The sequence below is a fragment of the Phalaenopsis equestris genome, unplaced genomic scaffold (assembly GCF_001263595.1).
Source record: "Phalaenopsis equestris unplaced genomic scaffold, ASM126359v1 Scaffold199317, whole genome shotgun sequence".
NCBI lineage: Eukaryota > Viridiplantae > Streptophyta > Magnoliopsida > Asparagales > Orchidaceae > Phalaenopsis > Phalaenopsis equestris.
The window spans coordinates 109,133-123,221 of NW_018219197.1; the positions used below are offsets into that span (position 1 = coordinate 109,133).

The 14,089-nt window shown below is 35.0% G+C and overlaps 1 protein-coding gene across 1 annotated transcript; it reads left to right on the top strand.

The window, feature by feature from the left end:
- Positions 1-4,965: 4,965 nt before the first annotated feature.
- Positions 4,966-5,711, top strand: LOC110035717. Its single transcript, XM_020739995.1, has one exon. The coding sequence runs from the start codon at positions 5,202-5,204 to the stop codon at positions 5,517-5,519; it is 318 nt and encodes a 105-aa protein (XP_020595654.1). The 5' UTR covers positions 4,966-5,201; the 3' UTR covers positions 5,520-5,711.
- Positions 5,712-14,089: the final 8,378 nt, after the last annotated feature.

The window sequence follows — 14,089 nt, forward strand, 5'->3', positions numbered from 1 at the left end:
GAAAATCTATGGTTAACATAATAATGCTAAACCTTGTTTCCTCAGGAAAATGAAACTGAGAGAATAATGAACTAAGAAAATCACGAAAACCACAATCCATGCATTACAGAGGGCGAAAAAGAAAATTTTTCATGCATAATTGAATGAACTACAAAAAATAAATTGATATGAGTCATTATTGCATGCAAAACAGAAAAAGTAAAAAACATAAACAATGAATTGTTTCCTCTTACATAGTAGAAATTCCTTCTCTTATACAATTCTCTCCCAAAATCTTAAGAAAAATACAATGGAAAAAAGAAGAGAAATAGCCCTCAGGACCTATATCCTAATCAAGGAAGAAGATCTTCAAAGGAGAGCTCCCAACCCTCATAATCTTATCTCTAGCTACCTCTCAATGTCTAATTTTTTTCCAAAAGGCCCTAACAACTTCCTTCATAGTCCAGATCTTTGATTTAGCAATAAAGTTCCTTCTATAAACATTTACCGCTCCTACAACGTGGTCATGTTAAATTTTGGTGTAGTCACACCAGACACAAGGGTTGAGAAACATGGTCACATTTCATCTCAACATGGTCACAGCTAACCTATAAAGAGGCAGCGTGGTCACGTATAGTTTTGGTGTGGTCACGCAGCTAGGTTTGATAGGGTGCCATGGTCATGCAGCTTTTGGCTGCCTTTCATTAGTTTTTTCTCGCTCAGAAATGTATGCATGATCTCCAATATTTTGTATAATATAAAACAAACTTTTCATAAGTGTAAATTCATGATAAATAAAGGAAAATAGTAGGTAAAATGTAGCAATAAAAGTGGGTAAAAGAACATAAAGTTTATTTATGTTAGTGGCCAAAAATGCTTCGAGGAAGCTCATTACTAAGCGGCCAACCACAGAATCCATGAGATCATCAGTCCAAGAAAAAGGTAGCAACATTTCAGACAGGTGGTATTTAAATTTGTGAACACCACACATATCTTTTACTTATCATTTGGCTTATGCACCATTATCACGCTCGACACCTAAGTTAGATATTAGACTTCTCGAATGTGGCCAACCTCATATAACTGTTAAACTTCTTCCCGAATTGGCTTGGCCAGAGGAATATTTAATGACCTCATCTTCTGCTTCATTGCCTGAGCTAGAGAAATGAGATTCAAACAATATCATGTGACACTGATTGGAATACATGACATCTTAGCTGCAGAATAAACAAACACATCTTGGTTGTCTCAGAAGGTTATGATCAGCATTTTCTCCACCGTACATGAAAAATTTCACCGATTAAGAAAAAAATATTTAGCTCACTTTCAATCGCTAGAACTTAATGAATAACTTTGTTAGTCTCAAGACCTCACTCACATAAATTCATGATCTTGAGTGGCTTCTGCTCGATACTTCCAACATCTCTGATGTAGGCGCGAGATTACTCGAGGTTACCTCAAATGGTGATCACCTTTTCATTGCAGAGAAATTTTAACATTACATGGTACATCAAATTAACAACCTTAAAATTATTGAGCAAAGGCGACAAATGATAACATTATGAGTCAGTTGTGAGTCAACAACAAAAAATCCTCCATGTTCTTGCACTGCTTATTATTTTATCACTAGATAACCTTCAAACAATATTTTATAAGGCTTCATTCCTTTTTCCAGAGAATCCATAGAGTGTGCCCATGATTACAGTTAGCTGGTCATTTTTGAGACACATCATCTCAAACACTGCTTTAAGTAAAATGTTTATCGAGATGCCAATGTAGATAAAGACACTACCAATCTACTAGTTGTTTACATGTGTCATTACAATAATGGAATCATTGTAAGGATTTCATTCGGGGGCAGATCTACATTAGTAAAAGTAATGAAGGTGTAGTTGTTGCTTCTACGCGCAATGGGGGTTGCACATAATTTGCTTGACTAAATCCTCCTTAGTTTGGCTTGGTGAGATGAATCACCTCCTCCACCCAAGATGGCATGAATTGTGTTAACAATATGGAGAACATGGGATCAAATACGTTCATCCAAAATTTCATTCATTGAAACTTTTCCTTGCCTCTGGGTAGGTTCTCTTGGAGCTACAAACTATTTGACATTTTTAGCTCTAGTCAACTTCTCGACTAGGCTCTAAATGTGTTGAAATTCCTCTATATCTTGAACATGGACCTGATGGTATGCACAATAGCTCTTTGGATCCCATTGGTAAGCTCCAATCTTCATTGGTGTGAATTTCTTGAAGTACTCTGTATTTTGGATGACTTTCACTATGCCGACCATCGAGAATCTCAACAGACATTTATGGTAGTTTATGGTTGGGCCACATACACTAGCTATTGCAGGTTCACTGCTAGTTAGGATATCTAACCTGACCTCCTCGGTTATGAGATATGTATGTCCCCATATGTTTCCATGATGATCAATGTCTTTCTATCACAAATGAGCAAAAGAGCCTGAGTTATTTCTCGATCTCCACCTATTGTCATTGGGAACCTTTTTCCTTTGTAGGTGATAGGTGGAAGATTATCCTCTAGAAGAAGTTGAGGTGGAATTGTACTCTTCAACAAAGATATGGTTGTTTTCCACTCTAGCAACTAAGCCAATGTCTTTGGTCACTACAGTCCCAAAGCATGAAAAAAATGTGCTTCTTTTATTCCTCCAGCGAGGCGTCATGTAATACAACATGTTTCAAATGCCACACTTTTAGAATCTCTTTTTTGAAGGGGTGATAAATGCGTGGATGCTCTCAGTCTTCCCTTGCCAGATCTGCAAGAGGGTTTACAAATACTTCATCTTCTTTTGGGCGTTCGCAAACTGTGCCAAAAAAATATGCTTCAATTTAGCTAATCAGGCAATCATTATTTGTGGTAAGTCATTGTACTCCGTGACGGTTTGATTACTTGAAGAAAAAAATGACACTTCAGTGCTTTGCTGATCCTTAACAAGCATATGGTGTACTCAAGTGAGGCTAATTGTTTGGTTAGATCAACTCGACTCTTCTTGGATTCTTGTGCAGGAATTTTAAACCTATATGAGGGCTTAGCCAGAGAGATTTGTTGAGAGAATGCATTTTCTTACTGAGAAACTCTTTAGTGTGCCCAAATCGATGATTATCGATCCCTACTGACCCAACGCTATCAAAGTACTGGGAATCTCCTTCTCCATTGAAACCTAAAGGGGCTCTTTAGCCATTAGGTGCAAGCACTTCCTCTTGGGGAAATAAATCCATTCTTTAAGCTATTGCCTCTCGGATACAATCCAACATATTTTCCTTCAACTCTTGGATTATGGTTTCACAAACTCTCTAGTGCACTCTATGTTATCAGTGTCTTTATTATGTGTTTTTCTCCTTGCGCTACTCCTTTTATTGTCTATGAATGATTCACACTCACCACATCTTTTAAGATGTTGAATCCTAGATATTATGTGATTCACACTCTAGAGGTTAGATCATAATAAATAAGAGAGAGGGCAAAAAGCTCAATGTATACATACATACATACAATGAATGACAAAACGTATTATTGATTAGTTCTTTCTCATAAAATGATATCCCAATTTAAAGAAGAGAGGCCACAATATGTTATATTACATTTTTATCTCTGCCTTAATGTGGGCCAATATAGAATTTCATGGTGTTTTATATTTACGAGTTTATTGCTTAGTTGCCTTATGACTTGGTCAGCGAAGCTAGCACGGCTTTGATTCTATAAGGTCGATTTGGTGAGGTTGAGTCGGTTCAGCTAGTTGGTTAATCTTGATTAGCTTTGGGTCCGCAGAACTGCTTTTGTTGGATGCTCTTCTGTGATCATCAACCCTTGAACCCTATGAAGGTTGTTATTATTGACAGAGTAATACTAGGTTATCGACTAAAGGGTGAATCATCATAACTCGATAGATGACTCATTCATTGATGAGAGGGCCCTTTAATATGACGGTGATACTCTAACGAATCGTCAATTCTTCGTTCTTAATGAAGAACCTCAGGGACGTCCTTGAGATTTCTTGTGGTGGGGAGGAACTAGTTTATTTCATTGGTCAGATCTACCAAGAAGTAGGTCATTGTCTTCGACGAGCAATTTAGCTCATGTGCTTATCTTTCATGCTCTAGTCCGATTGGCTTAGACTTGGATCATTTTTTTTTATCGTTCTCTTGGCTCGATTAGTCTTCATCTTTGGCCTGAAAGACTACTTCTAATTGGATAAGTGGGGCCTCTTATTCTCCTCTCGATGGGACCTCTGTTATACTTACTCCATTCTGGACAATTGAATCCTCTCGGGATTCGTGCTAACACATTCTTGACTTATAATATAACATAAAATGTATAACTATTTTAACTTTTGAAAATTAAATACACCTTTTCATGTATAGTTACAATGTCATAGATGACATATATTTAAAAATTGGAATCTAAATGTTAAATATGTAAATACATAGAAATTATGTTGTATGCATGAAAATCTTCTTTATATGTATATAGCACATAGTTGCACAAATATCATACATATACACATATAAAATGAATCGTAATACAAATATATGTGTATATAATTCTAACTAATACTTTGAATTAAAATTTCATCCATTCATTATATCTATGGGACCACCACACTAAAGGCAAAGCTCAACCAGAATTTCAGGCTGTAAATGCTCCATCATTATGAATTATTGAGGCGAAAGCTGCACTTGTCACCACCAATCCAGAAAAATCTAAACCCATCGATGCCACCAGGAAATTATCAAGCATTATTAGATTGCAAATATTTTAAATATTTAATTTACATTTTATTCTATTTTACTTTATATTGATTTTTTTTTGTGTCAACACATTACAACACTATGCAAGCATAAAATGTAATTTTTTTTTAATAGAGTTAACTTTCCGCAACCACATCTACAATTAATGACTATAAAGTTATATATGTATGTATGTATATAGGCACGCACACACATTGCTTTTTGCAGATTTATTTTGTTTGTAATGTTTCTACCACTATTTTGACGGATAGCCACATTTGATCAAAATGGACCCTTCGTGTTAATTTTTTTTTTCAACTAAATAACTACATCTGATGAGTATTTATCTTCTAATTCAGATATTGTCTATCCATCCATCTGAAAGTCCTCATTCTATGTATCCCCCTAAAGCCTGATGCTTAATTTAAACCTCCATTGATTGCATCAGAGACCTTCCGAGTTTTTCTTATAATGGCATCTCCATTGGAGGTAGGAGCACAAGGAACCATTGGATTCCTCATCTCACAAGAGATTGAATACTTCAGAAAAGTAGATGTTGGTGACTGGAAGAGCTCACAGCGAATCAAATCATTGAAGATGACAGATGAAGCTTCAGAAGGCAAATGTTTCGAACTGAAAGAGGAATCTGATGCCGGTAATATCAAGAAGAAGAAGACGAGGAAGAAGAAGAAAGTAAAAGAAGGAAAATATTTTCCTTCTATTTGCTCGGCAATTGGCATTTCTGAAAGTACTATCATATCACAAAGCAGAATTTTTCTGCAGAAGTAGGCAAAGAATAACTTGTTCCTATTGCGGTTTATAATTTGCATTTCAGGTGTCAGCCTTCAGATATAAAAAGTAAGCGTTTTCTTAATGGTTTTGATGAATTATAGGCTTCACATGGATGTGTTGAGAGAAGAATGTTTGTTTCTGTAATGTGAGCATATTTTCTTAGTTTCAATAATATTGAGAATTCAGACATGACATGAAAGAAAATACGTCATCAGCTTTATTTCATTTTTTTATAGCATTTGATTCTTATAAATTAGTATCGTTTTAATAAAGATATCATATAAAAAGCGGGCTAGCTTCCAACCAAAATGATCAGACTTTAATCGTCTTTTCAGAGAGTGAAATGGAATTTCTGATGCTCTTTGCCTCTTACTATACCAACCAACGTTATCTTTAACCTATAAGTGTATCTATGAATTAAATCCTTATATTTAATTTTTATTTCAATATTAGAAAATTTTGATAACATCCTGGCATTTAAAACCCGTTTAAATATACACATGAAATGATATTTTCCACTTTAGATAATTTACTGCCATTGATCTGTTTTATGTATCTTAGAGTGTTATATAGATAAATATAAAGATTTTGCGTTAGGTCAGATATAAATACATTAGAATTCCGTGGTATGTATGACGAAATAGAGTTTTAATCTCATAAAAAGCGCAAGTTTTTATATTATTCCAATCGAATGCTTGCAATGTCAAAAAATACACATAAATTGACAATTTTCCAAGCTTAACCTTCATATTTTTTCAAATTATTTGACAAAAAGTTTAACAAGAGAAATGCTAAATGAAAGAAATTGCTAAGTCGTTTTGATGGCTTGATGAGATGGTCTTACATTAGTTGATTCAAATCAATCAAAATCCACTTCATTATATATTTATATTTGTCAACCAATAATCAACTTTCATGAGCCAAAGCCCGCGTCTAGCAGGCTCCCTGGGCCTGATTACCAGATTATCCAGAAGACGCGATTGTCATCAGAGTGATTTGCTAAGACGACCGCAATGTGTCAGTTGTCTTACACTAGCTGTCAAGTTGACATGTAAGACAAACTTAGCTCACTAGCTAGCCGAACTGGCTTCCCCTTTCCATCTGATGAACTGACTAATCAAACTCACTATCGTAGTTCACCTTCTTGGCAATAGTTAGAACTATGGCCAACTAGAAGAGAAAGATTCTCAAAAGATACTTTAAAACTCTTGAGCTTTAAGCAATTTGGGTGGGTTCAAATGGTTTGAAATGATTTCTGAACATAGTTGGGTATTTTGCGTAATTTTTGGGATTTTGGTCAAAATTGGGGTTTCAAGGGTAGTTTCGTAAATTGGGGTAGGTTTTTGGGGCAAAAGGCTAAATTGGGTAATTAAGTAGGATTGGGGTTGCCAACCACACAATCACCCTACTTGAGCCATGGACCAATAGAATTCCCTACTTTGGGTCCTCCATGTACTTGTATCATCTAAACCCTAGTCTAGGGCTAGTGGTCTAGGGGACCATCAACATGAGTTTCTCAACAAGTTAAGGGACCAACTAAGCATATTTGACTAAACCTTGAGGTTGTGAGTGTAAGTGGGGGGGTATCAAGGTTGTGTGTGTGTGTGTAACTGACCAAAGCCACACCACCCAGGGTCCACCCTAAGGCCAAACAGTCCTATGGGGACTCTTTTCGAGTACCCCATATTGGCCTCACCTAGTAAATTTTAGAGGTTATGACCAATATGTAGAAATTCAAATTGAGCAAAGAAGAGTTTAGAGTTTCTAATGATGAGGGTTCCTTTACTAGTCCTTTAGGAATAGTCAACAATATATTGCACTTTAATTAATGATATTTTCATGTTTTTGTTGTAGACATAACAAATTTAGGCATTTGGAACAAAATTAGCAAAAACAACTAAATTTGGAGCCAAAACAGTGAAGTTTCGAATTCTCGCGTATGATGCACCAAATTGGCGCCAGATGTGACAAAATGGCTCCGGATTGCCCAGATTGGCGCCAGATGTGACAAAATGGCTCCGGATTGGAGCCAAATGTGTCGAATTGGCGCCAGATGCGCCAAAACCAAGAAAAACGCACTCTTCAACAAACTGGCGCAGATGATACAGTGTTGGCGCATAATGCGCCAGATTTGGCGCCAGATGCGCCAAGGTTGACTTTTTGCATATTAAGGCGGTTTAAGATGAATTCTACGCAAATTTTTAAAGGGACTATTTTTCTAAACATGCCTTGGAGTAATTTAATGCATCTAAAAACTTTGGAATGTTCTTTTATGAAGGGATATGTCTCTTAGATCAATGGACATGTTTTTTGTAATCAAAATAATTGACTTTTGAACAGAAATTTAGGGGGAATTTTGAATTTTTTATGGGAAGAGGCAGCCTTTGATAAAAGAAAGAGAACTATAGAGCTTGAAAGGAGAGGAGTTTTGGGTGTGAGGTGTGTGGCGTGATAAGGGACAGTTAAAGAGAGAGAGAGAAAGTCAAGGGCTTGGAAATTTTCTTCAAGGATTGAAAGAGGAGAGGGAAGATGGGAGATTCTTCTTCATTACACTTCTAAGAGAGAATTGAGAGTACTTATAAAGAGAGAAAGACTTGGAGAGAACTTCTAGGAGTTTGCTTAGGAAGTATTGTGAGATAAGTTGTGTCTTTTATTCCTTTTGTTTTGTAAACTTGTTTTTATATATGAAATCTGTGTTTTGTCGTATCTTTCTCATGAATTTTGAGTAGTCTTCTTTATCCTTCTCCCTACTGTAAGATATGGTTTTGTGACGAATCGATTTTGTTTTATATGATTTTAATGTCAATAATTTGTGATGATTTGAACTCCAATCCTCTTTTACCTTTCAATTTAGCATATTGAATGTTAAAATGTGTTGAGAAACATATATTCCGAAAAAGCTATGATTTCTACAACATGGGGAGAATCACATTTGATTTCATGGGAGAGTATTTCATCCATGAATTGGGTGCAAATAAATAGAGAAATATACTTTGTTGGAAGCAGAATTGGAGATTTTACGGTGACAGATTAAAATCCCCAATTTGGGTCAGTTGATTGGAAACTGATGTGAGATTGTTAGCCCTCAGGGGAGGGAGTAGTGGGAGCTCCAAAGTGGTAGCCAGTATCCTCCCAACCTAACCATGGAATTATAAACCAAACTCAGGATTAGTCAATGCTCTTTATGCACTTAGAAGAGGGCAAAGAATATGATTGCTCCTATTTGACACAAAACAGTTGTTATATATATTTTCAAATGATTTTACCATATACTCATTGTAAAAAGGAAGGATACTTTCTTTAAACTTTCCATCACAACATCGTAGTTTTAATTTTTGTAAATTCACTTTTGAAATTTTAACATTTAGATTAGCTAACTTTGTCTTTCAACTGCATTTTAATTAGCATTCACTTGTTACTTAGTATTCAAACTTTGTACTTTACTTTTTGTAGTTTTAAAATAGTACTTGACATTATAATCTTAAGAACTTATTTACAGGCATTTCCAACTTTCTTGTGGGATCGATATTTAGGACTCCATTAAAGCCCTTTATTAATTGAGCGATACGTACACTTGCATTTTTTTTAAAGTGGATTTGGCAGTTTAAAAATTAATAAATAATAAAACTATTTTAATTGAAGTTATTTTGTTGGGATTAATTTGTATATTTGTTATTGTATCTGTAATGTGTATTTTGTTATATTGAAAAATATTTGCAAAGCTAACACACTAAATCCACCCCCACCCGCATCACTACCAACATTGGATTTAAATCATCTTAAGCATTAGGTTATACCTACATTGAACCTAAATCATCTTCATACCTTAGGTCTTACCTAAATTGGACTTAAACAAACTTAAATCTTAGTTCCTACCTAAACTGAACTTAAACCATCTTAAACCTTAAGTTTTACCTACATTGAAATTAAACTATCTTTAACCTTAGGTTCTACCTACATTGAACCTAAACCATTTCATATCTTGGGTCTTACTTAAATTGGGCCTAAAACTATTCCAATCCAAAGGTTCTATTTAAATTAAACCTAAATAATATTAAATATTAAGTCTTACCTACATTATACTTAAAGCAATTTAAACTTTATGATTTACCTACATTGAACCTAAAATATTTCATACCTTAGGTTCTACCTAATTGGAATTAAAACTATTTCAACCTTAGTTTCAATCCAAATTGAACCAAAATGACATCAATCCTTAGGTTTTTATCAACATTATACCTAAATCTTAGTTCTAATCTACTAGACCTTATTCAAACTTTTTTAGGTCTAATTGACATAAAACCTAAAATAAATGACATCATGAGTTAAAAATTTATGATCTAACTCAATGACACAAAAATTTAACTCATCAACTCCTAATCATAAACACAAATGACATAAATCTTACTTTGAAAGACATTAAGACTTAAACATGAATATAAAAATACAACTAGGTTTGAGAATATATTTTGGAGGACGAAACCCATGGTTTCTACAAAAATATCTTCTAGTCACTTGTGGCTAATCAAACCAAAAACATAATTCACTGGAATGACGAAACCATGGGATGTTGATCGGGTAAAAATAAATAAATGACCAAATTTAATTGATTAACATATCATAAACAACATAAAATTTTCCAACTCCTAAAATCTGTATAAGACATTAAAACTTATATTGAACCTTAATGAACAAAGATCATCGAATGCAATTTAAACATTTGTTTTCTAATCTATGAAGATATCTTGGACGACACAATTTGTGGTTGCTGATAAGAATCTTCCGATTAAAGTAGGTTTGAATACGATTAAAATACCTTACGGCCCCGGGATGACACAGCCATTAACATCTTGAGCGGGTCATTTAACAATTTATTCAACCAATAAAATTGATAAATTTAAACATAGTTTCATGCTAATCTAGTTATGTTTTTCAGGTTTATTGGAGACATGAAATAAATTTTTATTTAGTGTTATTACGATGTTCTAACTTTGTTTTGCAAAACGACATTTTGAAGCGCAAAAAGTGAACCTCAAAATAACAACTAAAACAAACAACAAAACCAAACAACATAAAAAAATTAAAATAGAATAAACAAAATAAAACAACAAAAACCATAAACTAAATAAAATGACAACTAAAACAAAACAACAAAAACTAAACGACATAAATAAAACAAAACAACAAAACCAAACAACTTAAATAAGACAAACAAAATAAAATGACATAATCACAATAAAACCAAATGACATTAACATAAAATGAAACGAGAAAACAAAATCTCTTGGGTAGAATCAAATTCATAGAAACCTAATACCCTATGTTCAAACATTGATATTTCTTTCCTTTATCGTAACATTAAATTTCTTAAATGAACGAGTTTTAACATTAATCAGGAGTTTTCTTAGATAGTCTTTACTGTCTGAGATGTAATTAACAATAGGAGCTTGCTCCTATTGGAGAATGAAGGACTCAAAATAGGAAATATACCTATATCTCTTGTTATAAAGTTTTTCATGTGGTTTTTTTTATGTGAGAATTTGTTTTTTCTATAAAGCTTACCACAATGAAAATCATTCCTACGTTTCCTCTTTCTATTATTCTCTATTTTGAGCACTTTTTCTTCCTTCTTTGAGTTTTTTTAACATTTGAGAAACTTTTATATGATTGAAAAGAATAATTTACTTGGAGATTAGGGCAATAAAATAGATAATTATAGTGGCGATTCCTTTCAACAACAATAATAAACAAACCAACAACATGACGGCGGGATTTAGCGGCGGCGACGACAGTCGGTCAACATAAATGTTCGCAGACTAAAACAAATTTTATAACTTCTTATATTATTTAATCGAGCCTCCCGGATACAGTCGGTCAACATAAATGTTCGCAGACTAAAACAGATGTCATAACTTCTTATATTATTTAATCGAGCCTCCCGGATAAGTGATATGTCTATTCCTCCAGATATGTATGTCACTTGTAGCGTTGTCCTTATTTATTTAAACTATTGTCTATATGTGATCAGTTCGGTCTCGTATTTTCAAAAGTGAAATATTATTTTCTAAAATTATAGTATATGCATATATATATGTATTAAATACCTTTTTTCCAATTTGGCAACTAACAATTTCTAGCGACTCCACTGAGGAACTAGTTTCTCTCTCCATTATGATCATTAAGTATTGTCTTCATACATCAGCAACGTATCTATGTCCCTCATAGACTATAATACCTTTCTTCCGTTAGCATGCTTTTCTCATTTCTTACTTCGGCAAGTACGATCAACTCTTTATGATATTAGGACCATCTATTTAACTATCTTTAAACAGAGAGGTTAAGTAGTCCTTTAGGACTTTTTCTATTCGTGTGGGGTCGGACCCTTAGCAGGTGTGTTGGTGAACTAGTTTTACATGGGCAATGTGTGTTGTGAAGTTGATCTCACAAGGGTCCTAAACTTTTTCCCTGTATCTTTCGGGTTTGGTTTACTATTTTACAAATCGAGCCAAGTCGTTACTTCTCTTCACCCTCGTTTAATTTTAAATAAAAGTTCTGTAATCATAAATAAACAAGAAATTTGAAAATGAAAAAAAGAAAAGATTTGCCCAATTCACAGAATGACCTTCGTTAATTTTTAATTTTCGTACTAAAATTACAAAGTGTTAGCCGAGACTAACCCTCGAAACTTTTTCTTTGAAGCTGCTACGATGGCGTTCCCCCTCTCACTTTCTCTTGCAACTTGCCTATATGCCGCAACACCCACAACATTGTATCGATAATCAAGTTTCGAGTTGGATTTGACAAATTTGAGGTCGTACTTGGCAAGACTCCATTTGTCATCATGAAGGTTACTGCTCCAGAAGTTCAAGAGACGTTTGCTGAGTTCGATTTGAACTGTCCCTCTCCAGGATTTCCCTTCTTACAAGAAGGTGAAGATCGCTACCGCCCCAACACCCTTTAAATCTGTCGTTCCCGCATCCATCCGCTCTAGCGTATCGTCTGTTAAAGGAAAATAAGTTTTAATTAAAGAGGATTCAGTGAATGCAATCACTACTCTTCATTTTAATATTTGAGATTGGTTGCATTTTAGAAGTCAAGCTATTGACCAAGTCGCAAAGATGAAACTAAAATCGAAAGATTCAGAGCACCACCATGGCCCATGCTACAGAGATAGCCCCTTGTTGATGTGATTCCTCATCAAAAGGAACTTGGATTTCCTGAGGTTGCTTCTTTCCTGCGAGGAAGTAGGTTTCATCCGTTGATGGATACCACTGGTGATGAGAGAATCTATAGAATTTCTACTGCTCTGTCATTGCCACAGTATCATAGTAATAAAAGGGAGAAGTCCACTCCAATCACCAAATTCTATATTGTATTTGAAAAACTAGCTCACAAGGAGGGATGTGCAATTGAAGAGTTTTTCAAGTGAGTGGGTTACACAATTTCACCTAGCATGAAAAGAGAAATTTTAAAAGAAATTAGACATGTCTGCCAGTACTAGAGATCAGTAGAGGTACCCCCAGCCCATATTCCAGTTAAATTCCATTTTAGAAGCTGTGTTGGTAACACTACCATCATCACAGACTCTACCACCATTACTCCAAAGTCCATAGGGACGTTGACTGGTCAAGTCACGTCTGGGTCCATGGATATAACCTACCACCATTCATGAAAACTTCCTGAAGAAAAATAAAGTAAAGAGACCCGTTATCGGTGTACATGGTCGGCACCGTGGTGAGCATTCTTCTCATCAACACAGCAATGCCTACTTTGAAACACTCAATTTTAAAGCGTCGATGTCAATGAAGAGAATGTGGGTACCCAAGGGTGTTGCACCAGTATGTTCTGATGAGCCCGTGGGGCAGTTTTGTGGAATGAAGCATAGGTCCATTGTGCTAGAAGTTATTACCGCCATTGTTACAGAGTGTGTTTTACAAAAAGGTGATGTTTAGGAGAGGCCCATAGATCTTTGACATTAAAAAAAAAGCAATCAATGATAAGGTAGAAAAGCTCAGAGCCAAGAGTGCAGAACTGGCTAAAGAGCAAGGAATGGGTGTTAATGATGATAAATATTTTGATTTCACAAATTATCTTGATGAGAAGTTCATGGAAGTTAATGTCATTGAGACTAGGGCCACTGCATCTGCGCGCAATGCTCCACTTTTTGGTAAGGAGAATGTCGCAGATGACCTGCAAAGGGCCACTAAACTAAGAAATGACAGATCATCTGAATCGAGAAGATGATGGAGGAGATGTCCTCCACCATGACTGCCATGTCTACAATGCAAAAACAAACTCAGTCGTAACAATTAGCTTCATCAAAGGTGAACGAGCCCAAGGTTGTGCATATTACAGATGATAGAAGAGAGGTCGCCTCCACCAATAAAGAAGAGCAGCAGAAGAAATATTACATTCTGAGTTTGGTACCAGAGAAAAACATTAAGTAAATGGTTGAAAAACAAGTGAGGGAAACGTTATCTCAGTCTAAGGGTGGTGCATAAATTTTAAAGGGTAGAATTTACTCAGAAGAATTTGATTTCGTGTATTACCCCAAGGGCTTTGTGCCA